General features: G+C 47.4%; 2 protein-coding genes across 3 annotated transcripts in view; both read right to left on the bottom strand.

The window, feature by feature from the left end:
- Positions 1–5,809, bottom strand: part of Lar (tyrosine-protein phosphatase Lar) — a 413,198-nt gene extending 407,389 nt beyond the window's left edge. For both annotated transcript variants that reach the window (XM_076437440.1, XM_076437441.1), the window contains exon 1: positions 5,102–5,809. The gene's annotated coding sequence lies outside the window, so the exon portion shown is untranslated. The remainder of the gene's footprint in view (positions 1–5,101) is intronic.
- Positions 5,810–19,977: 14,168 nt separating this feature from the next.
- On the bottom strand, positions 19,978–23,933 carry Rh5 (Rhodopsin 5). The gene is made up of 8 exons (XM_076437449.1): positions 23,081–23,933; positions 22,783–22,974; positions 22,020–22,235; positions 21,695–21,825; positions 20,995–21,167; positions 20,758–20,915; positions 20,575–20,670; positions 19,978–20,366 (listed from the first exon to the last, which is right to left on the bottom strand). The coding sequence occupies exons 1-8, from the start codon at positions 23,140–23,142 to the stop codon at positions 20,255–20,257; spliced, it is 1,140 nt and encodes a 379-aa protein (XP_076293564.1). The 5' UTR covers positions 23,143–23,933; the 3' UTR covers positions 19,978–20,254.
- Positions 23,934–24,772: the final 839 nt, after the last annotated feature.

The raw sequence follows: 24,772 nt of genomic DNA on the forward strand, positions 1-24,772 counted from the left end.
TCAGAAAGTATGCGATGCTGTGACTTCCTCCGATATTTTTGTGCCCGGTTCAATGCTCGGAATACTGGCAGTGGGTTAATACAATGTAACAACTTCCTCTGAAAGTATTATATTCGAGAGAAAATTATTCAGCTTCTGTTACAGTTCACTCATCGAAAAGCCTATTAATAGAGTTCCGGTCGATAAATTAACGGCATATTCCGAATAATTGGCAATTGTTGCAGACACTGACAGACATGCGTAACGATGCATTGTACAGTATTATAGAATGATAATGCACTCGATTTTCCCGCCTAGACACGCGCTCTGTCATTTTTAATAACTTGTCCAGCGCACACCCTTTTAGGGAAACTGCGCAAAATAATTAACCGGAAGTACTTGCAGAGTTGCACAGAGAACGCTGCTACAGTGTACGTTGCTGAAGATGGTGGAATAGAATTACGATGCGCCGGACTTGTTGCGGAAGTATGCGATGCTAAAACTTTCGAATCGCTTTCCGATTTCCGTGTACGGATTTTCTCTGTTGTTTTTAATGGTGCATTGCCCTTTAGCACGGTGTACAATATAATTGGCTGGAAAGCGATGCAGACACCGGCGGAGTTGCATACTAAATGATACCGTATTGTAGGAGATCGTATAAAAGAATTATGATGCACCCGGCTCGACGTAAATATGCGATGGTGAAAGCTCGGAATCGTTTCCGGATTTTCGTGCACCGACTTCGCCTGACGTTTCTAACTGTCTGTCTAGCGCGTTACCTTTCAGCACTGTGCATAAATAATTGACTGAAAATATTGGCATGGCCGCTCATAAAATTCTAATCTAGAGCACGTGGAAGAATAATGCATCAATAGAGCGGAACGCGCGTGAAATTGCACGAGAAACGACGGAAGATGAAGTTGTAGTAAAATAATATACTGGAGAATTAGTGCTTCACAAAATTTCCAGTTTTATTCATTCTGTTACTTTTACGATCGTCTTTTATTTTTAATGCTAAAGGAAATTATTCGTCAAATAAATCAACCGGTATGCACATTGAGGTCAATGTGAGAAGCTATAATTCCACGAATCGATCGAATTAACAAATAGTTCCTTTAACTCGTAGTCTCTTTCAGAAGGTAATAGGATCATTTGTGGCAATCGCGTACGCTTGTCGAGCATGAGTAACCGTTTGAAAACACATGTGTGCACTATAGCCTGCTTGATCCCTATTATTACTGCGAATTAAATAGCCTACAATTTCCATCGAAACATGCGAAGCAACAAAACCAGAGATTTCATATAGATTAAACAAAGCTGCTACAATTTGCAGAGATATCGCGAAAGATTTCGAATTTTGCGCCGACAGCGTGAATAATGTTTAAGTGGACCACGTATTTGATGCATTAAGCGCGATTGTCGGGCATACTGCAGTATCCATCATTTAACATAATGCAGTACAATTATCACTTTGACGTTTAAAATTAGCGTGTGCGGTATTTACAAAAGAATTTCACGTGCTTTCCACATTATCGATAACAAGATCACCGTGGTAATACGACGCGGAGCAATATAAATCTTGATTAAATAACAAGCAGACTTTAATCAGCATTCATAAGGTTAGCGGGACGAATTGGTTTCAACGTTCCCTTCGGGGATGAGAATTCACTTTTGAAGTTACAAACAAATATTGTATTTTACGGAATAGCGGTTTGAATATAGGTGTGACAATCTGTGTCTCGTCGGAGTCGCCGTTCGGGCGGAACAGATTAACTCGTGCGCTCTTCGGGAGGAGTGTGCATTTGCGTTTCGAACATAAAATTGGACCACAAGTAAAATTGAAATTCTGCGAAAGACTCGACTCCGAATTCGCGCGGAACGTGCACAAACAGTCGCTATTAAATTAACTTATACACCGGTGCCCGGAGAGTCGCAATTAAAAGGTCCGCTCCCGGGCCATTCAAATTGCTCCGAACGGGGGGGCCGCAGCGATGGCAGAAAAAAGAATCCTCTCGCAAAAGAGCTTCCCAGCCTTCAGAGACCGGTGGAGCCAATTCGTGGGCGGGTCGCGCGATAAAAGAGCATCGCCGGCCAATCGTCGAAACGGTGGCAAATGTCGGATCTCGCCTCGGGATCGTTTGTTGCGTGCGATCGTTCGAGTTTCGCGTATCGCGGCCTGTGCGTTTTATCGAGAGCCGGGCAGAAATACGGGAATAGGAGGGAGGAGGACTGGTAGAATCGCGCAAACATCCAATATCCATCGTTTGATTCCGGTTAATCGACAACCAGAGGAATCCCCGCAACGCGCGAGCTCTCTCGCGTTCGCATCTCTCTCTATCTCTCTTTGTTCCTATCTCCCCAGGTCGGAGCAGCTAGTTCCCGGTCCAGGTGGACCCGGCTCCGGCTCCGACGAGTTCTGTTTAACACAGAACCCTTTTTTTCGAAACCCCGTGGAAAGCCAAGTCGCGTTTCAAAGCGATTAATCGTGTTCGAACGCGGAAGCCGCGTCGCTTCGCTCTATCCCGAAAAGCCTCCGAGGCAACGAAACGCTATTAAGAGTTCTCCAACTCGCTACTGAAACGGTTCCGCTATCCTGCATCCCTGTTTCCAACGTTCCTCCTGTGCTTTGCGGATCGCGGTTTTCTACCCGGGATATGCAAACCCGCTCCGCAACGCAGGGAAACCCCTGACGAGAAAGGTCGTCGCCCTTCTATTTTAAAATACGCGTTGTTTATGTGGATTTTACCACGGTTTTATTAACTCGCTTTCTTGTCTGTCTGTTTGTCTGTTCGGTACAAATTTTGCAATTGATTTTAAACTAACTTCCCAATCAGCTAGAAACTTGAAACTTTAAACATAGCTCAGAACTGGATGACAATGCAATATTAACTCGCTATCTTGTCTGTCTGTTCGTTAGGTTCGTTAGGTCCTACCTTTAAAAGGCTGTGTCTTTTGAACCGTAAGGTTTTATAGATAAGAATGTTAATCCTACATTATGAAATACTAATGTCTAGGTACTTACAAATTGCTCAGAATCTTCTGTTCCCTGTCGGATCAACGGGACTCTACCATTTGCGCGAATAAGTTTGAAGCCCAACACAGCACATTATCCAAAATTGTGACAGCAAACGGGAAGAAGTTACTCCGATCACGGTCAAAATAGTACTGCGGTTGTCAACTCGCTTTTCGCGAATGGTTAAGGGTGGGGAAATGTTGCGTTTGTTAATTGGACGGTGGTGTGTCGGAAGGACATCGAGAAGTGGGAAAACTGTCAAAGAAATTCCTTTCGGCATCGTCTACGGTCATCAATGACGTGATTTATGAGGGTAGTCATAAGGGTAGCATGAAGAATTGCATGCGTTTTTTGCTTGCTATAACGACCTCTACAGGTAGTTGTGTGTGAGGTACGGTAACATTTTATAATATGTGCAGGATTAATATTCTTATAACAATCGGTATAAGGTATTCTTTCATAGTTTGCAACTTCAAATTTATGAGCCGAATGTGGGCAGGGAGACGATAACGTCGTACGGGCGTAGCGACGAATGTTGTTTTAAATTTCGTTTCTCGAGGCACGCACACGATTATGTGTTCCGTTTCATCGACACGGTCGGGTGAACTTTAGTAGTATAGGCTTTTGTCTATACGTATATCTTCACACGATCAAATTTTGCAAAAACTTTAACAGCTTATATCTCAAGAACTATTTCTTTGCGAGATGTGGCTTCCTTCAAACTTTTTCTCTTCTGAATGAGTGGAAGGTGTCGATGTAAAAAATTATTTAAATGAAAAGAAATTTTTAATATGCCGCGTTTTCAAGACGGACTAAAAAGTATAAAATAATTTTTCCTAGCCCCACACAGATAGTCTTGAAAATTTGTTATTGTGAATTTTGAGAATAGCTACAAAAATACTTGAAAGATTTAAACCGAAAAACGTGGGGCGCAAGATAACAGTAAGGAGTGTGAAGAGTAGCTGCCGTTGAGAAAACTCGCACAACAGTTCATATCATTTGCAGTGCAATAAAATTTGTTTTGTTAGGTGAACTATTCATGCATCAATTATGTATTGCAAGTGCCCCACGTTTTTCGTTTTAAATCTTACAAGTATGTTCATAGCTATTAAAAATTCACGGTCACAAATTTTCAGAACTATCTGTATGGGGCTAGGAAAAATTATTTCATTTAACTAAAAAGAAATTTTACTTTATTTAAAAACGTGGCATATTAAACATTTTTTTCTATTCAAATAGTTTTTACCCTTTACTCGATGCTAGAAGAAAGAGATTTTACAGATTTCTATGCAAAACGAGCAATTTTCAGAAACAGAAGTGAAGGGGACGAGGATAAATAATCAACTAGCGAAGCACGACTGATTCCTGCCGTCAACAGAGCTCATTAACTTATAGTTCTGCTGGTCGAATAATTGGTTACTCTTAAACGATTTATTCCTGAATAATTCTTAAGAACCACGGCTTTTGACATAGAAAGCTCGTGCCGAGCCTATACACGTCGATACAGTGGAAAAGGTCAGCCCTAGACGGGCAACGACCGATCTCCGATTGTTTCCTCCGCGATCGATGTTGTACAATGCGAATCAATTAATTCCACTACGGTGCGCAGAAATTCTAGAAAGCAAACAATAATTAATTGAAGCGTATCGTGTCTAATAATCTGACCACGTGTAATTAATTTAACAATTCATCAGATTCGATATACGGCACGTCAGCGTGTTTGGATGGTGCACAAAACTGTATGTACTCAACAACAAGAGTACCTATAGCATCGATACACCTGTTTTTCCTCCTTTCTATAAAATAAAATATCGACGCTGGTTGTGATACGCGCGTTCAGCTGTTAAGCAATTAGGTGAGCGACGACCTTTCGCTCTGAACCGACGAACTAAACCTGTGCCATTTACTGCTTCACAGGAGCTAGAAAATATACTACGCGTTATTCCAGCTGTTCTTTTTACCAGGTCTGCTGAAACAATAAATTCCAGTCTGTTCCTCGAGGATCTTCGGTAATTTGAACCGCTGTAAAATAAAAACCCGTCGGCGTTGCCTCGACAAGGGGGCTCATCGCGAAATAGCATAACTATCCAGCATAATTCTCGGACTCACCGTGGTGGACGAGTCGCAGGGGAAATCCTCGTGGCGTTGCTCGAGACGCCAGCGTCGGCCGGTGTTCTCACCGCATCTTTTCGCCGTTGTACCACTGTACGTGTACATATACGTTGTAAGTACGTTGTTGTGCGAGTGCGTGTGTCCGCGCGTGTTTCACGTGCTGTCTCTCTGGCCGCAAACACCACTAACACTACTCGAAGAAGCACCGGAGCACCCGCACACCAGCACACCAACAACCACCACCACCAGGTCACCGACCACACTACCACCAAGGGAACAATCGGGCGCCGGTACTGGCACAGACAGAGAGCGATCAACTCGCAAAATAATCGGTCTTGTGTATGGCACCGACACGATGCGAACCGACTATCGCGTGTGGACTGTCTCCGGTTACAGGATCCGCTTCGCTGACAGTCGAATCACAAACGGACCCGTTGCCGGTCTCCGAGCATCATTGGCGATCATGCCGACGGAGGTGTCGCTCCTGGCTCGGTGCGAGGCTCGCTTCAACGTTGACTTCGATGTCGAGTCCACTCGGAGGTGTCCGAATACCTGATGGATGATCGTGACTAGGTTCGTGACTGTGTGTTCCGTTCGATTTAAAGGGCTATGGTCAAGATCGCGAAGAGTCGTGCACGTTGTCGAAGGGTAGCTCGAGCGCGTTCTACCCCTGCCGTTGCCGGGGTTCGACTGACGCGAGAGTAGAAGCTCGAAGAATCGTGACACCTGGGGCGCACGCGCCGAGCCGCCTCGTTCGCTCCCTCGCACCCCTAAGCTCGAGGGTGCTCGCAGTCGCGACGCGTTCCACCTACGAGCGGCTGGTCAAGAAAATTCTCGCGGAATCAAAACCCCATCGAAGAAGTCGTTCGCCGATCGAACGGCCTCTCCAACCCTCTCTCCACCCCGACACACATGCACGTAGGGGATGGTCGCCGTTCCGTTCGAGAGGAGATGACAAATAATCATCCAGGATCCTCCTCCGCGTCAATCTTCTGGTAATAATAGGACACTCGTTCTCGATTTATATCGCGTTTGCCTTGTTCGAGCGCGAATCGAGCAAATCGACGCGTTGTTGCAATATTTGCCGGTCCATTACTGTTTTCCGAGTTGCAGAATCTACAGAGGTATTGTAGAAGAATTCTTCAGAGGTCCTAAGGAGTCGCGGGAGATTTCCGCGCGCATCTAGAAAATTCCGCGCGGATTCCAAAGAATTGTTTCTGATAACAAACGTGTATACGTTTACATTGTATCAGCGAAGAAAATGAACAAGCGAGCGTCGGTGTGCGAGACTGTGTCGCTGTATTTTATTAACACGTATTTTATTAACGTTAGTTATTCAATTTAATCTATTGATTTATTTCGAACGGTTTTAGTGCTCGGTGCGGGTCTCGAGGAAAATTATAAAAGAATGCTATGTGGGTCGCGGGGTACGATAAAAGAATTCCATATAGATTTATCGCGAGGATATTTCGGCGTCGTTTTACGGGTCCCAAAGAATCTACAATTTCTCGGGACCGGTAAGAACCGTAACTTAACAGGCCGGCGCGAGCAGACAGGAGGTGAGCAGGTGATCGCGCAGCCTGCTCGCGTCGCGCGTAAAAAAATTGTTCGCCGGCGCTGTCGTTTCGTGGCTCGTTTCCGCGGAGGAATAAAGGTGAATAGCTGGGTAACTGGTCGACGCGTAAAACCTCGCGTCACGGTTATTCCGCGAGGCGGAACGGTTTCACGCCGTGAAACACAGCGGAAGAGAACGAGGGAGAGAAAGAGGGAGAGAGAAGAGCTGAGAGGACTCGAAGACATCGAGAGAACACCATCGAAACTCGACCCCCTAGCTGCCGGATTGTCGAAGCCAGCCGAATCTATATTCTACTGCAATTCCGTAGAACCTACATAGAATTTGTTTCAAATTCTTCAGGACCTGCATAGAATTCCCCTGCAGTTCCTTGGAACCTAAATGGAATTCTATTACTATACTGTGAGAGCTATATGTATAGAGTTTTTATACACTTCCTTGAATTTCGTTGCCTGTAGAAGGCTTTTACAATTCCTTGTACCCACGTCAAATCTTTGCACAATTCCTCAACAAGTACGCTTATACAAGAATTCGATAGTTAACACTCAACCGAACTTTAAAAGTAACTGACATGTGTTCCTCTATAAGAATGACAAGATCGATTTTATTTATAATATCAATCTATCATTTTATTCATTAATAGACTGCAGAACTTTGCATTGATTACAAGACACAAGAGTGAAATAAAAACTTCTTTCTTCTTTTAATTATCTGATTAAGCTGAAACCAATACATTGATGTCTTCAGAGTAACTGACACGTGTTCCTTTTTAAAAATGACATGATTGATTTTATCTAGAATAGCAATCTATCATTTTATTCATTAATAGACTGCGGATCTTTATGCAAAATAACAAATGTTTGCATTGATTACAAGACACAGGAGTGAAATAAGAATATCTTCCTTCTTTTAATTATCTGATTAAGCTGAAACCGATACGTCGATGTCTTTAAATATTTTGAATACGTTCACTGCTTTAAATTGTGCTTGCCCATTTTTGTCAGAAATACACAATATCCGCGGTTTATTCATTAAATATCAATTCCTGATTTTGCATATCATCGAAATACGATGAAAGATCGAAGAGCACAGAGAAAGAATCGATAGAAAAGGAAGACAAATGTTGAACGCTCAAACACACGACTCCGCCGAAACAGAGACAGAGGAAGAATCGAGTGTACGCGAAAGAAAATAAGAGTCTGGAGGGCGAAATGGTTTTGCAATATGGGTTGATTGGACGTGTCTGAATTCCGGTTCGTAGGTGGAGTGGCTGGGAGCTTTTCAGACGGCCACACACACACACACACACGGGCACGCTAATATTCGGAAAACAATGAGCATTGGGTTTCCCGCGTTCGTTCTCGCGCACCAGTCGTCTTCCGGTCGATGACTATCGATTCGAAGCGAGGTTCGTTCCCCGACGTCGATGCAACGGGCTCCTTGATCGAGCCGGAAAGGGGGCCGAGCGTCTACCCGTCGTTACCCGAAATCCCTTCGCGTCGCGCAACATTCAAAGGTTCGCCGTCGAAATGGATTTACCAGGCGAACCCTGCCGATAACACGTCTGCGGCTTGAATACGCGTCTTCTCTGTCCACGTGTGCCGCGCGACCCTCTGTGCGAATTTCGCGAAACGCTCGAGTCCCCTAACTGCGCCCCATAACACATTAACGCGCGCAGAAACCCGAAAGTCGTCGATTCACACGCGTTAGCTAACCGAATTTCAACGTCGAGAAAATCCAACGAAAATCATTTAGTTCGCGTAAGTGAAACTGATATTATCATTGTAATTATTGCTTCAATCCTTCGGCATCGTCCGAAGCTAATAACTAGATCGCGGATTACAGTGCATGCTTGTGTTCCGCATCAACCGATTCCACCGGAAGTTCCAGCATGCACAGCACGTCGGCCTACATAAATCTGCGGAACGTATTTTTTCAATTTCCATTAAAGATAGGAGGGTGGGGGGTGAAGCGCAGGCTCTTCGCGTTAGTCGATAAAAAATCACGTGAACACGCGAAAATTAGAAATCGCCCGTTTTTTTTCCCCCGGGTCCGGCCGGTTGCGCAGCGCAGGGACGTTAAATTTAACGAGCCACCGGGGCGGGCGGATCGTTAAAAAGTTGCCGTTGAAAATCCGTAAAATCGGATGCTCGGTATCTTGTAACCGGCGTTGTAATTAAGTTATGCAATTCCGTCTTGGTTTATAGGTTGTCTCCGTGCTGGGTCGTAAAGAGGTACGCAACGCCTCGAGCTAGTCGTGACTTTGCTTCCCTTTATTCGTCTTGGATACGAACGAATACGCAGAAAGATAGGACAGGGGCGGTTATGGTCGCACGTCCCGCGAACGTAAACGTTCCCCCCGCTGGATGTACCTGACTGAAGACTTCCACCGCGAATATTTCGGAGGTGCCAGCCGGATATTCGCATTGATGTAATGGACGTCGCGTATCGTCGGGAAGCTGGAACGGCAAGAAATGGTTAGAATATCGGTGGCCACTGAAATATTAAGCCCCGTTCATCCCCACTGTCGGCATCGCGCGTTTCTCACCGATTCGCAACCGGTTTGGAACAGCTTGGGTATTTTTACAGTGAAATTTTCTGAGCTGTTTATACACGTTTATTTAAATACTCGATTATTTTTGGTAACGTTCGTCTATAATTGTGACATAAAAATATGAAACTGGTAAATTTATCATAGCATTGAGGGTAGGCCAAATTTCAGTTTATTTCTCTGCAGGAAAATATACGAATTAATCCGATACTACGGCTCGCTGTTCGCTGGATCGAGACACGGATCGATCGGCGAGATACGAGCGGACTCTTCGATAAAATCGACTCTCGACCGCGGCTCTGGCCGGACCGGAAATCGCCAGCGAGAGCGTGAACGTGAATCGTTCCGCGAATCGATTTCATTATTCGTAACAGCGGATAAACGAGCGGTGTAAGCTGCCCGGTTGGCTAATGTAAAAAAAGAGAGACAAAAACGACAAAAGAGCGTATACAGTGGAGAGAGTCGGTGGTGGGGGAAAGTGGCATAGAAATGCGAACGTCGCTGGCACGGCGGCTGCCGGGATAATAGCCGCTACAAGAGGAAAGCAGTGGTATACCGGTGTGCTTTTCTCTTTGCTTGCACGCGTCGCACACTCCCCCCACACCTGTGGCCCCCCCCCGAGGCGGTTAGGCTATGGTGTTGTATAGGATTTGGTGACCCCGAGGCACAAGGGTCGCTAGAACACTGCCAGGAATCTCGAACCACTGGAAACGCGACCGTACAGTTTCTGGATATTGTTCTTCGAGTCCTTTTCTGGCCCACAGGTGGGGCCTTCTTCACGCCTCGTTCAATCTTCATAGGGTACTACGGTGGGAACGAAAGAAGAATTGAAATTCATTTCCGTCGGGAATACATAAAATCCGCCGATTTATGTAAATTCTGATTTCTGTCCAGTATGAGACCGGATAGAAATTCATTCTTGCGGTTTGTTAGGCGATCCACGATTTTAAGGGCGAAACGCAGGGCTGTGGTAGCAAAGGGTGGAATCGGGAGCGTCGTTCGGTGTCGGTGAAAATGAATTCGAGTATTTCGACAGGGGCAGGGAGAAAAAGGAAATTTAATCGGGCCGGTCGTGGTGGGACGGATCGAAAAATTTCACGAGCTATTTCTCGCGAATACCGCGACGCGAGATAGAACAGGGTTGAGAGAGAGAGAGAAAGAGAGAGGGATAGAGAAGGGTAGAACGACGGCGAACGTTTTCGACGGGCGAACCAGGCCACGGCCTTAAAAACTATTTGTTCCTTCGCCGACAATGCCGGTTTCCACGGGCGTGGAACGCGCGGAGAGGAACGCGGCCGTACTGTCGCGCTTCCTACTCGAATAATTAACGCCGGTGCCTACGTTTATAATTAATACGAGCCATTATCGCGACCGAGCTCGGATTTCCTCGCATCGAATCGTCAGATGGTCGACCTAATTAACCGGTGCCATTTACAATCGGAGGCCGCGCCACCACGCGAAACGAATCGGCCCGAGATTTTGTCGTGCCAATTACAAATGGCAACCGGCTCGCGGTAATTCGTCGTGCTCGACGCGACCCGCGAGTCATCGGACAGCCGTTGACTCGCGAATTCTCTCCCTCTCCCCAGCCCCCTTCATCCCTCTCTCTTTGTCCCTCCTTCTCTCTCTCTCTCTCAGCTCTTTCGACCTCGCAGTGGCATTCTCCGGCTAATCCGCTATGCGGATATTCGCCATCTTGAAATTCCGGAAGCCTCGCGGAAGTTTTGCGAGTTTCGCCAATAAGTTTGTGTATCGCGGTATTGCAGCTGGCCGGGCTCGCCTAGTTTCCGTCCGACGATCTTCCGTTGCACCCCTTCTCTTTTCCCATCTCTGTTCCCTTCTGTTCCCTCGCCCGGGCTCTTTAAAGGGCTCGACAGAGAAGGAACCGAGGAACAGGTAGCGACAAGGTGTTCGGGACGATTGGAGCAAGTCCTTTACACCCTAGGGAATTGCGTTATTTTGGGACTGGCAATGGCTATGGACGTAATATGATCGAGTGTTTGTGGAATATGCAGTTCCGTTTCGAACTTGATCCCTTGGTCCATTGAATTAAGCCCTTGCCCTATAATGTCGAATTCCTGGCGAAAATTGGAACTGAAATCTATTAAATATGCACGCTCATTTTCCGAACTGTAATTCTGGTTCTGTTGTGTTCCACGGGGAGTTACAGCAGAGAAGGTTCAGTCTCCATTGGTTTTAATGATGCAGATAGCAAAATGAAAATTGTTCAAGTAACCCTGCATTATTGAACACGATACCCACTTCTGGAAACATTATTGAATTATTTTTGGGCTCGGAAGGTCGGATCGACTATTTTAAGAACTTGATCTGTGAGTATATACGTTAACCCCTTGCCATGTAATATCGAAGTCGTGACGAAAATTTGAAGCGAAATCTATCGGGCACGCGCATTATTCATTTCTCCTCAACTGAAATAGAATTCGAGTTCTCTGTTATCGATATTTAACCATCGGTGAAAATACAGAAATCGATGGAAATTGTCTTCTTCCTTCGGGAAATTGTGCAGAACAATTGAAACTTCTCCTAGGAAAGAAGTTCTAACCATCGCAAAGAATGTCCGGACGAGTGAATAATGAATAGACAGCCGATCTTTATGCAAATCCCCGCGTTCGTACGTTGCTTTATCAAGATCGGAACGAGGGAAGAATTTCTTCATCCGAGTAGAAGATTTCTACCGGAGAAAAAAATTCAATGAAACTCCCATTAATTTCGTCGCTAATAAAGTTTAATCTCTAATAGTCTCTAATAAAGTTTCCGTCCAAAAAGTTCGCCCTCATCCGTGCCCGTTTAATTTCCATTTAAAAACTCTTTTGTACCTTCTGCAGTTTCGAAATAATCGGCTTTTCTGCATTTAGCTGCGAGAGACACACTGTGTACATATAGAAAGAGAAATATATTATATCGTCGCTGCTCCAGTTACTCATATATTGTTACAGTTGCACGTAGACAGCGGATTTTATGCGTTGATGGCAAAAATGAGCGTTGCATAATTGAATATTTGAGTTTACTAAACACATTAAGAGAGAAAACACATTTTTCCATCACTCCTCTTTGTTATAAAAGCGACTTTGTGTATTTTATTGACATTCGCGTCCAGTATTATTACACATTACTCTGTCAATGTTAAAAAAGTACAAGAAAGTGGGACGTTTCACCATTATTCAGCGTAACTTTTAACGTCCTCAGGATTGCAGAGGAGAATCAAAACACGGTACGGTGTCTAAGCAAGACAAGACGTGAACACGCGTCCGCCCCTTTGGAAGGGTTTCTCCAGCGACAAGAGGCTTCGCAGAAGGGAAACGCGTTGACGGGAGCTCGTCAGCTGAAAAAAAGACAATCGAAGCTGTGGAAATTGCGGTGGCGTGCGGTCCCGTTGCGTCGCACCGCGCGGGTGGTTCGAGGAAGAAAAGAGGCCTCGGCCTTTTCGTAGGAGAGCACCGTCGACGGAACTGGAACTTGGTCTTTTGTTCTGGGGCTTTGTTTCGCGGCGGTTCCCGCGCCAGAAACACGTTAATACGGTCCGCCGGTTAAGTCGTTAGGATCGCGGCGCCGCCTTTTAACGCGTTCCGGAGACGCTCTCCGAAAGCTAAAAATGGTAATTCGAATAGCAGCACCGGGTCTCGTCTTAGGCCGGGGGCACACGAGCGACGAACAGACGTCCATATCTCATTACATTTCATTATTGTTACGCGCCACGCTTTATTCTCCTGAATAATTCAGACGACCACCTACGGAAATAATTGAAAAACTGCTCTTTACGAGCAGTAAAATGTCTTGATAATAATCTAGAACCTGGGTTGTACCGTATATTTTCGCGTTCTTAATGAACCATAAAGTTGCTCAGGACAGTACCAACGCTATACTTAATGAGGCGCGTGAAAATTGACTGACACCGCGAGAAGGAGGACTGTCGGAGAAGAAGTTAGCAGCGAGCACTGTCAGAGAAGAAGTTAGCAGCATAGTATCACGACACGGGGAGTTTGCCTATTCGAGCGGTCGAATACTTCCGTCAACCGCAGCGGAGAGCCACCGTCCCCCGCAATTACGGCCGAGCCAATCGTGTCGGGAATAATCAAATTTTTATTTCACTCGGCCGGCTGCAGCGTCAACTGCCAAGAGAAATCCTCGACCAACGGGGGGCGGGGAACGACAGAGCGAGAGCGAGAGGAGAGAGAGAGAACGGGGGAGAGAATGCTGCTGTAGCAGCGTTCCCGGCGCGACGCGGTGAAACGGGAGAAACGAGGAAAGAGGAAACTCGTTTAACGACCGTGCCAGCTAGCTGATACACGAACGACACGAAATACATCTGCAACGAGATGCAAATTACGGACTTACGAAGTATTGTTACGGATGCGCGACGGCATGCGCTGCAAATAATAAATCGCGCGGCCGCCGCGAAAGAGCCCGGCCGACGGTTCCCGACGAGGAAACCTTGTCGCGAAACGGAACACCGTGGATGAAGACAGTGTGAACACTGCGAAGACAACTTTCGAAGAAAAAGACTCGGGGAAGTCTGATTGGTTCCACACGTGTGCTTCCTGTTGCAACAGACGTCTTATCATCTCGCGAAGATGCTTCCATTTTGTGGTAGATGAAATTTTGTTTAGTTTTTCTTTGGGTACATTTTGTCCCGATCGTTTCCCTGCGGTTCTAAATTGGTCGTCAAAGTTGCACTTCCGTGTTCGTACATATAATTGAATCGTAGGATGTTGTAGGAGATCCTGAAACGAAAGAAAAACGACACTGTGCTCTCTGAAGGGTTAAACGCGAGGGTTTCAGCTGGGAAAAGTCGGCGACGGTCCGGTTTCGCGATCGCGCGGAGCGGAACGAGGAAATCTCGGCTGGGCCGCGGCACTTCCGAGCGGTTTAGCGCGTTTCGGAAGCTCGAGGACGAAGTCTGCTCTGCTCAGCTCTGCTCTGCTCCGCTCTGCTCGGCTCGGCGTAGCGCAGACTTCTCTCGCAGCGAAAACCCTGTCTACGATTGCCCTCGGCCCCTCTCGGCTCCAGCTGGTCCCTATGGCAACGCACTTAAGCTCGCTTTAGTATTTCAGTCTCGGGTAGAGGGTCCCTCGCAGCCACCCTATCGCAGTTTCTCTCTCAGCTGACTCTCCACTCCGCTCTCTTCTGACCAAGCTTTCCTCGACAACGGCCAACTATTGTCCGAACCGATTTACTCTCTTTCTCCCTTTCTCTATTTCTCTCCGTTTAGGGCCAAGAACAACTCGAAGAAAGACTCGACTATCCAGTCGAAAAATCGATTTTCTACCGAACCAATCGATGCTGTTACACACAGGGAATATTATCCTGAGGTCCCAAAGCGAAGTTCCACTTGCTCACTACCCTACAGATTATTATGTTCCTTGTGCCTGCGCGAACAGCGGAAAGGAATTTCAGTAATCTCTTCCTCTTCATCCAGGCTTCAGCAGCATACACGGTATAATATAATGTGATGGGAGCTGTCTAACACGAAGATCATTTCAAATCATTTTTTAATCCATTGGCGATTATGGTGTCGTTCGTATAGATTATCACGCGGTTTATTTTCCGGGTCTCGAATAGAGAGGCGGAAAACAATCTGCTTCAGGCCTTGGTTGGCCTGAGCTCGATGTCCTTTTCTCTTCCTCTCAGAGCCCGAGCTACGGTCCTGTAGCTTTTCGTCGCGCCAAACAGCACGACGCGACGTTCGAAATTTCTTTACAGTCACCGATCTCTATTTGCAATAATCCTGTCAGAGGGCGGTCCGGTCCCTTCGATCTTTATATTAGAGAGGAATCTCTAATTTACCGGGGGACATGGCCGATTTTCCACGTCACAAGATCTATTGGGAACCGATCTGGTCGGCAGACGTTAAAGTGGACACACGCAAAATCCAAACGGAAGCCGCTTCCCATTTTCCCAAGGTAGATAGACACTCGGCGCTCTCTTGAGCAGCGCGGTGGCGTACGCTAACGCCTGTCTGCTGTCTGCTCCGGCCAGCCTGCTAATGCTCTTAACAGCTTGGAAATTAGTTTCGCCGTTTTCTTTCCTCGCTCGGAAACTTCGCTCCCGCGCGATTCGCCGGACTCCGAGCCGTGTTCGCTGCTCGCGCGCCGCGAAAGTTCAATTACCAGCGGGACGACAGCGGGCGAAGCTGGAATTTCCTATTCCGCGATTTCCTAAACGACCAGTGCTCGTCTAAACCGCACGAGGCGAGACTTCTGCATCGAAAAAGCTCTTGAAAATCCGTGTGATATTTTTGTCGTAAATCTGTGGTAGCTCGTTCGGATTGCTCAAGACATAATAAAAAATATCGCGTGGGTAGCACGTGATTCTTCGTGCCAGGAGTATGAGGATCAGATGAGAGGCGGCTAGAGTAAAAGCAACGAGTATCGGATCTTTAGTCGCCTTTAGGCGTCGTTTGTGAGGAGAGAGAGTCCTTTCATGGTGCTGTGAGTCCTGCACGCAGTCAAAGGATTAATTAATCTATTATCCTTGCAAAGCGCATCGCCTATCCGCAAACATCGTGAACGTACGACTGAATGCGTACGACCATAATGAATCGCACCTGAACGTGGAAACGGCTCTATTTTTCCGCTTGTGCGTCGAGGGTCCGCTCGGGGAACGCTTTCGGCCCGTCTCCGGGAAAATCAATACGCGATAACAAGGTGGCGAAACGCCGCCGATAAGGATGATATTTATCGCCGGCGTTAATATACATCTCGTGCCTCCGCGCCCGGAACAAAAAGCGCATAAAGCCGGAGCGCTCTTAATGAGCGGCGCGGAGTTTATTACCCGGCGCTTAACGGGGATTAAGACAGCTTTAAAAAGGATGCCGCGAATAGGCGGAGCACCGGAGCTGCTGTAAAACATTCGAGCGGTCCCCGGATAATGGCGAACGCGTGTAATAACGATAAATCCTGGTGTTCGAAGCGCGTCGACTTCCTCGTCTTCGTTGTCGGTCGACTGGAAGCTGGTCTGAGATGTTTCCGGCGCGAAAGAAGCTGCCTGTTGTGCTTCGGGAGAAGCGTGTCCGGCGGTTGTGGATCGAAGGCGATCGATCGCGATCGAATTGCGCACGCAACACGCTCGCCGGCGACGACGCGAGAGCTTCGAGAAAGAGCGCCTCGCCGGAAACAGAGGACACCGTGTTCAGCCGAGAGGAAGATGCCACGATAATAAATATGCCCAGCGCCGGCAGTCATAAATCCCGCGTAATTGAATTTTCAACATCCATAACTGGTCGTCGTCGTCGTCGTCGTCGACGGCAGCGTCTACGTCGTCGTCGTACTCGTCTACGCGACCCCGGGAAATAGGATGGGATGTATCTTAAACCGAGCGAGCTGGATCGTTCCTTCCTATCCTCGAAAAGGTGAAATCCCTCCCAAGCCCACTTCGATTAAAACGCTGCCTCGTTCAGGCCCCGACCCTTCTCCCTCGATCCTCCGGTGTTCGCGGACTGGAACAATTTTTAATTCGCTCTCCAAACCGATTCTTTTTCGTCCCCGCGATCCCCCACGACCTCTCGACGTTCACATTCTCCTGCTGGGCCATCCTCCTCTCACTCTATTCTTCCATCTCCTATTTCTTCCTCTCCGTCTCCTCTTCTTCTTCATTCTCCTCTTCGTACTCGTTCAAGCCAGCCTCGCGTTTTCTTTCTCCGAGCCCCGAGCAAAACGGAGGGAGCTCCTTTGACGGGAACATCTAATCAAGGATTTCTTCGAGCCCAGAATCCTCCTCGCTCTCGCCCAACTGTGTACCCGCCACTCTGCCCTGTCATCTCTCTCTCTCTCGCGACCGACAGCCTCTTCTTCTTTCGCCTTCTCGCGAGGGTATCTCGGCCATCGGCACCTTCCAACGCGGTCAAACAAGCGGAAACTTCTTCGGCTTCTACGCGTTGCCTCCGAGGCGTTGGGCTTTAGTTAGCCGAGTCCTTCGGAGGCTGGGAGTCCAGTGTCACTGTGCTGCGACGGTCATTAGCAGCTTCGAACGCCGTCAAACGGAGGCAAACTGGGATTCCAATGTCCAAATATCTGTATGAACGGCGATGCCATTAAACTGAGTGGCGATTATAGAGTAAATGCTCCATAGTCGCTTGAAATCAGCGTGAAAAAATCTACGGGAAATGATGTAAAGCATGTAAAGACCAAATTTTTTCCGCGCGTAGTATTGGATGAACCACAATTATCTTGAAATTGTGTGAGTTTAACGAATTTTTTCATGGTTAAAAAACGTTCTTACTGTAAGCTTTCTATTTTTCCCATATTTTGCAATGTTTCAGCTTTAATTTAAAGAAAAATCATCGCTCTATCTCATTTTTATTGAAAGTTCTTTGATTTTGACACAGAATTTTCACCGGTTTGTTCCATAGTGCGCCGTAGCCAAACTACAAAAAGTCACGCGCGGTAACCAAAAAGCCTCTACACATCAAAACATCGGGAAAACGTTGCCTGTTCAAGAGTCATGGATTCACAGACGTGTGTTTAACCTGGACCGAGGGAAAAAGGTAGAAACAATCCTGCGGTCGGTCGAATCGATGGCGGATGGATCGCAGGATAGTATTCGGTGTCGGCTCGCGAGGAAGCGGCGAGGACGAGCCACCGAACGAGCTTGGCTAACGCGGGAGAGATCGTGGGGAGTCGTGACGCCAGAGATTACGATAAGCCCTCCCAGCGGCGAGAAACAAATGACGTACTAACTGCATATTAACTGAACTGCCGGGCTATCCGTTGACTCCGCCTCCTGTCCGGGCCGCCACGCGAGTACACTACCTACATGCAGGTACACGATCCTTCTCCGTTCGCAGGACTAAACTTTCGCCGGCGTGGAAACGCGGCGCGGAGCGGTGTAGAACGGAGCGGACTCGGTTCCGCGCGACGCGTCGCGTAATCGCCTTGTCTTCCACGATGAATCGGAATCCTGCCGCGATGAAAACCGCTATCCGGTCCGGGACACCGATCCCGACGCCACCACACACCGCTATCTTTCCTTCGACGATACCAACGCCTACTTTCGACAATAACGCGTCCACACCTTTCGAGAATACCGCCGCACCTTCGTCTTACCGTCATTTTATTTCCTTCGCATCTCCCGATACTGCTCCAACAGCGTATCTCGATCTTTCATCTTTAGTTAGGTTCACAATAGTTGATTTGTGATGATTAATTCATTTGTGATGATTAGACTGCGGATCTTTATGCATTTATAGGAAAATTGAGTAGATGAAATTCGAAATTGTCGGAAAATTTTCAAAATTGAAGATGTCAATGTATGATTTCTCCTCTATTAAAATCGTTAAGGGAAGGAATAACATCCACTGTGGTTTCTATCTTTTGTAATCGATGCAGACAATTTGTATTTTGCATAAAGATCCGCAGTCTAGTGATGATACAACGAATGTTTTCAATGCAATGTAAATGGTATCACATAAGGTGAATGCTTTGCAAGGTAAATGTATATCTGTATCCTTGAACATTCTAGTTACATTGTATTAAAAACAATTGTTATGTCGTCGAACATAAAGAAGATATTTAGGTGGCTACAGTTAGGTGGACCGTCCTGTATAAGGTTCAGTGTTCATTGTCTCGCATTTCCTAAAAATAACGAGCTAAAACCATGATTAGAATATTGTTCAACGTCGTAGAAAATTTGTAGGATCGTCGCAAGGGTCGAGGGATCACTCCCCAGCATAATTCTTATCTACTCCAGTGACAGCTCCCCGTTTCCCCGCTAGACGAACAGCTTTACAGGCAAAAACGTCACGTTTCTTCGAAGCGATTCACATTTTGATGTCGACCATCAATTTATCGAAATCATCGTGGACTTGCCGGGAGACTTCGCTGGAACAGCTTCATCGTCAAAATTTGATGGTCGACGTCTTCCTTCCTCATCCTCCGAGCTCGTGCCACCGGGCTTCGAACGGTTCATTTCTGGACTTGTCTGTCGTTGATTGTTCCTCCAACTTCGGCGATGGTTTGATCTTCGACCGTGAAATTGCGCGATCATTTAATATGAACATGAATACTACGGGACGTAATTTATCACAAAAATATGACTACCGATCATACCTGAATTCGAACCAGAAGACACAGCGGCGGCTGCGTTTACCCAGCGCATCGGCGAGGAGTGCAGAGTCGTCGAACCCAGCTGGAAAACCGTGTGCCGATTCCGTTACCGACGCGGAAACGAATCGAGTACGTGTAGACGCGCGTATACATCGCTCGTGCCGCAAAGTTGTTCCATTTTCGTCGGGAGCCGGTGGTAAACGGAGCGTCGCGGGCTCGTCTGCCAGTACGTGCTTCGAGATTCATGCATGAGAAAAAGAAGTAGACGAAGAAGACGACAACGACGACGACGACGACGACGAAGAAGAAGAAGAAGAGGAGGGGTGCTGTATGGCGCGCTTTGCCCGAGCAAAGTATCACCTTTCGTCCGGATCTCGGCAAGGAAAATTCCAGGTGCGTTAAAAGGGGCCGGAATAACGAGAGCGTAACGAGATCTTGTCAATTTTTCATAACAAGCGTCCGACGGTGGAGCGAAAGAGAGACGAAAACGTTCCTTCTTTATACGAGAGCAGTGTGGGTGGAGGGGACGGACTAGAAGAGCGAGAGAATTTAATTTTAAACAACAAGACGCGTTTCAGGTAAAGTAGCGCAACGTCGACGCGGTTTGAATTTCCTACGTCCTACGGTAACCATCGCGAGATAAGAGAGAGAGAGAGAGAGAGAGAGAGAGAACGGTTCGTCGACAGGATGCAGTTTGCCGTTGAATTTGCTTTAATAACGCTTTAATAAGAGTACAATCGATTGGGTCGGCGTACACGTCGCTAGAAGTGTTGTTCACAGTCCGGTTGCATAGCCGATCGGTTCCATTTAGAGATTCTAGACCGACCGTAACAAGCAGAGAGCCTGGCTCGAGATCGCAACGGTGGTGGTGTCGATGGTGGTGGTCGGCTCGTTGCGATTCGAACGCATGCCCCGATGAGAGCCTCGCGTCGCCGCGATCGGATCCACAGGATCGGATCGACGATCTACGCGTCGTCCGACTTGAGCTTCTCCGTCTGAGCGGAGGCCGCGTCGTGCGCGGGCTCCGGCTCGTGAATGCCCATCCATTTGCAACGTTTCTGCAGCTCTTGACGATACCTGGACACGCACGGTTCGTTTACTTCGTTTTCGCTTAGGAAACAATCCTATCTCTTTCTAATTTCTGAATCCTCTGCGAGTCGCTTAAACCGTTTGACCCAGTCGGAATTATTTTAACTCGAGAATAATTTCATTCTATATCATTTTCTTCTCATTTTATGAATATCAAATTGATTGCTAAGGATAAAACCTTGAAAATCAGCCTCACCTTGGATGATTGATCGCGTAGATCCATGGATCAATGCAGGAAACAGTTTTGGCGAAGACGGCGGGTAGCATCGTAGATATTGGAGTCAGCAACTCCCTGAAAGGAATAATAATATAAAATCATAAATGAGAAGTGAAATTTCAGACTGGGGTTGATTGTTTCGGGCTTGAACGCTTTGGGTACCGATTGCCGAAGGCTCCTATCATAGCAACAGTGGCGTAAGGCGTCCACGCGAGCAGGAACAGGAAGAAAATGGTGAACGCGACCTTGGCGATCCTCATCTCGACGCTCCTTTCCTTGTCCTGGTTCGACACCAGCGACTTCACGTTCATCTTCTTAGCCTGTTGGACAAATACAAGCGGCAAGTGGTAAAAAGAACAAAATTGAAAGATTCGAAAGATGATTTGAAAGATCGTTGACCTGTTCGCGTAACATCTTCTCGTGGTTTCGGATAGACTGCAGCAGCTGGGAGTAGAAGTAGACGATAAAGATCAGAGGTATCACGTAGGCCCAGACGAAGATGCTCGACACGAACACCTTGGTGTCCTGGTCCTCCGTGAGGAAGTCGAACGAGCAGGTGGTGAGGAATCCCTCTGAGAAGAATTGAGATTGATGATCAAATGAAGCATTCTACTTGAAGTTTCATAGTTTCTCTGGGGACGGTGTCTGGCCCATGCCAGCCTATTCTACTTCGCCATCTTTTCTACTTGGGAATTCATTCACAGATAGATCAAATGTCGGAAACTTTTTCTAATTACATATGCTCGACTGCGTATGCGATTCAGTTTCCAATGGAAGTGTCTTTCTATTGTAATTTCGACAATTGCCATTTGACCGGCGAAGCTGGGTTTAACGTCGAATGATACCATTCCGAAGTTCCTGGCGCCCAGCTTTGGACCATTTGTCTGGCCAACAAATTACCGACTATTGCCGGAGACCAAAAGTCGCGTTAACACCGAAGCTTAGGTTTCAATGGACCTGACACCGTATAGCGAGGGTCACAGTTCTCGGAGATTGTACCATCGAACCGATGGTTAGGCCACCAGAGTCTGCATTGCCATTCGAGTCTCGAGTGGCCCAGCCTTCGGGGTTGGCGAAAGGGTGAACATCGTTTTGTTACCGGTGGTGTATCGACCCCAGACCTTCAGCAACGGCATCACGCTGAACGGCGTGGCCCAGAACCACGTGAAGGCGACAAGAACCGCGGCCTGCTTCGAGTTCAGCCGTCCGTCGATCGGGCAGGAAATGGTTCTGAACGAAAATCGAAAGCGTTAAAAATCTGCCCGACCAGTTCTCTTCAAAATATAAATCTTGAAACATTTTCGAAAAATACTCTGACGCTCTAAGTAAGGAAATTCAGGTAGAAAATGTTGATTTTACGGTTCGCGATGATGGAAATGGGAAAGATAGATTGTTGGAGAGAAGGTATGATCGACGATAGCAACCTGTATCGATCGAAAGCGATGGCAGCGTTGGTAATCGACTGTCCCATCCCTGATAGGGAGCCGAGGATCGCGTAGATGTCGCAGCCTAATTGCCATCCGATCATCCGCTCCAGGAAGCAATTGGTCAGGAACATGGGCATCTCGAACGACATCAACAAGTCGAACATCGCCAAGCTGACTATAAACATATTCGAAGCGGTTCTCAGCGATTTCGATCTGAAAGCAAACCCGAAGCAAGTCGAGGTGGTCCTCAGGGTTAACGTTGGTCGGTAGACTACCCTAACGCGATCGATTCTTGGACGAGGATTTCGCTTGTGCTCGAAGGAGGGCACCACTGCCATCGAGATGTACAACCTCTAAGTTTTTACGAATGCTCTCGATCTTTGTATATCAAACTGATTAATTTTCATAAGTCCAACGAGAAACAGTATTTTCAAGATTTTCAGAATATTTTCACCAGTTTTATTTCGATCTGACCTCCTATCTTCATATTATATAATGAAGATGGATTGGTGCTATTTGAAACTGGAGAGAAATTAAGATAATTAGAATAATGAAGATGTACTATTTCCAAACGTATTAAAATTATTCAAGACAGAACTAAACGTGCATCTGGCTCTCATTTGTAGCAAACTAATGCAGAACATTTTGATTTCGCACGAAAGTGTCAGCAGTTTATTAATCATCGAGGAATTTGATTTAAGATTTCTATAAACGTTCGGTAATTCACTAGGTTTCGGGGACCATTTTATTGTCGACTTACGTGCTAAATATCCATATGACGCATCCGTTCCCTACGACGGACATTATGAACATCATCGAGTATATGAGCGCCAGGCCCATGTGCCAGAACTTGCCGGGCGCGATGAATCCCCTCCAGTGGGGGTGGACGAGGTCTGAATGTTCCGGTGGTACGTTCCATCCCAGGAACCTCTCTCGCATGGACGGGACATACCTGAACGGCCGTGAAAGAAAAGAGGAAAGAGCTTCAGTCCTCGATCTCGTGTCCGATCGAAACGGTTACCGTGGTCAAGTAGTAGTAGAGAAGGAAGAGCACGCACCCGCTCTCTTCGCCGACGAAGGCCAGCGGGCCGTTGAGGAGGGTGTCGTTGCGCATCAGCATCCCTACACGACTCGAAGACACTCGTTTATCGCGTGCACACGCTCGTTACGCCGGGAGTCCTTGATTGCTCGTCACAAATCGAACCCGTTCGGGTTCGAATGAAAACGCACGACGATTGGTGTCCCTCTTGACGAGGGTGGTTTGCAGGATCGAAGGAAAGGCGCGTGTAGTTAATCGATCGTCGCACCGTCGCGGGGAAAAGGGAAGAGAAAAGGGAGAGAGTATGTGTGTGTTTGGGAGAGAGAGAGAGGAGAAAAAGAGGAACGGTTGCGAGCAACTCTCACGACCAAAAGGATCAAAGGTGCCGGCGCACACGGTTTGAAGTGAGACGCGGTACAGAGGTCGTGTATACGTTCCGCAACTCACTTGACTCGGTCGAACGCGGCCCTTTCCTTTTATACGGCCGCGGCGCGGACTCGCGGGTCCCGAATGGCGTGCCGGTTGAGAGTTTAATTTGATTTGCGATTTACAAATACGAGAAACCTTTAATTCGGCTGAGTCTAGGCGGTCACGCGAACACCGATCTCTCCGTTTCGTGAGCGAGTCTACGCCGTGGCGGTACCCTACGTGACGCGACACGATGCCCTTTCGCGACTACTCTTAATCTGCCGTCAAGGCTGACGGATCCAGCGAACGATCTCGAATTGCGGAAACAATCGCAGAATCTTCGGAGACGCAAGAAACCTCGATCTGTAGACTCGCCGATCAGTATTTAGCCTTTTCGAAGTACACAATGGTCCTGCGACGAAATTTGGAGCTGGAATGCCACGCCTACTCGACTCAGGCCACGCCTACCGGGTAGGGAAAGCTTAAGGCTGATTACTTCATGAGCTTCTAATGGTAATGTAGAAAACTGGACAGTGTTCATGTTCAATGACAAAACATAAAGACAGAGTAGAGAGCTATTGTATTATTGAGAGTCAAATTTTCATGCAATGGAGCCCTCAGTGCTTCAGAAATATCGGGGGCCATCAAGCCACGCCTACTCGACGCAAGCCACAGCCATTCAGGATAATGTACGCCCAGTCAGTGCAGAAAGAGGAGCATAGACAGTCTTTCCGATACTATTCCAAGTTCGCACGTTTCTTGAACGTTGGAGGGTACGCGGATCGTCGGCAATGAATGGGGAAAAAAGTAAAATCGACGGCCGCGAGTGGAGCCGCGTCACTCGTCGGAATTACGAGGGTCCGGCACACCGCTCGGAATCGATTGGACGGACGCCGCGCTGTCAATCTCGTAATCGAGGGCTCGTTTCGTTATCGGTTTAACCGAATAACGCTCTCGAGCCGATCGAAAATTCGGAGAAATTGCGACGCGCGCGTCGGTCAGCGTCCTGAAATTTCACGCTGGTCGAGCGTCGGACGGCTGCGTCGCATCGAGCCGAGTCGCGTCGCGTCGTGCATCCCGTCGTGCTCGATCCCGGCGGCCACCGCGCCGCAAACCATTTTTACACGCGGTCACCATTTGGCGCCGCGCGAAATTCATCTCGGCGAGTGCAGTCGGTATATCGCGAGTATACTCTCTCCCGCTTTCCCGAAGCTGCCGCCGACCACAGCCTTCGCGCATCCACCGGATTAAATCATAAAATTGTCCGGGAACGGCCTTCCACGAAATTCCGCTGATTTACGAG

The sequence above is a fragment of the Lasioglossum baleicum genome, chromosome 13 (genome assembly GCF_051020765.1).
Source record: "Lasioglossum baleicum chromosome 13, iyLasBale1, whole genome shotgun sequence".
NCBI classification, from domain to species: domain Eukaryota; kingdom Metazoa; phylum Arthropoda; class Insecta; order Hymenoptera; family Halictidae; genus Lasioglossum; species Lasioglossum baleicum.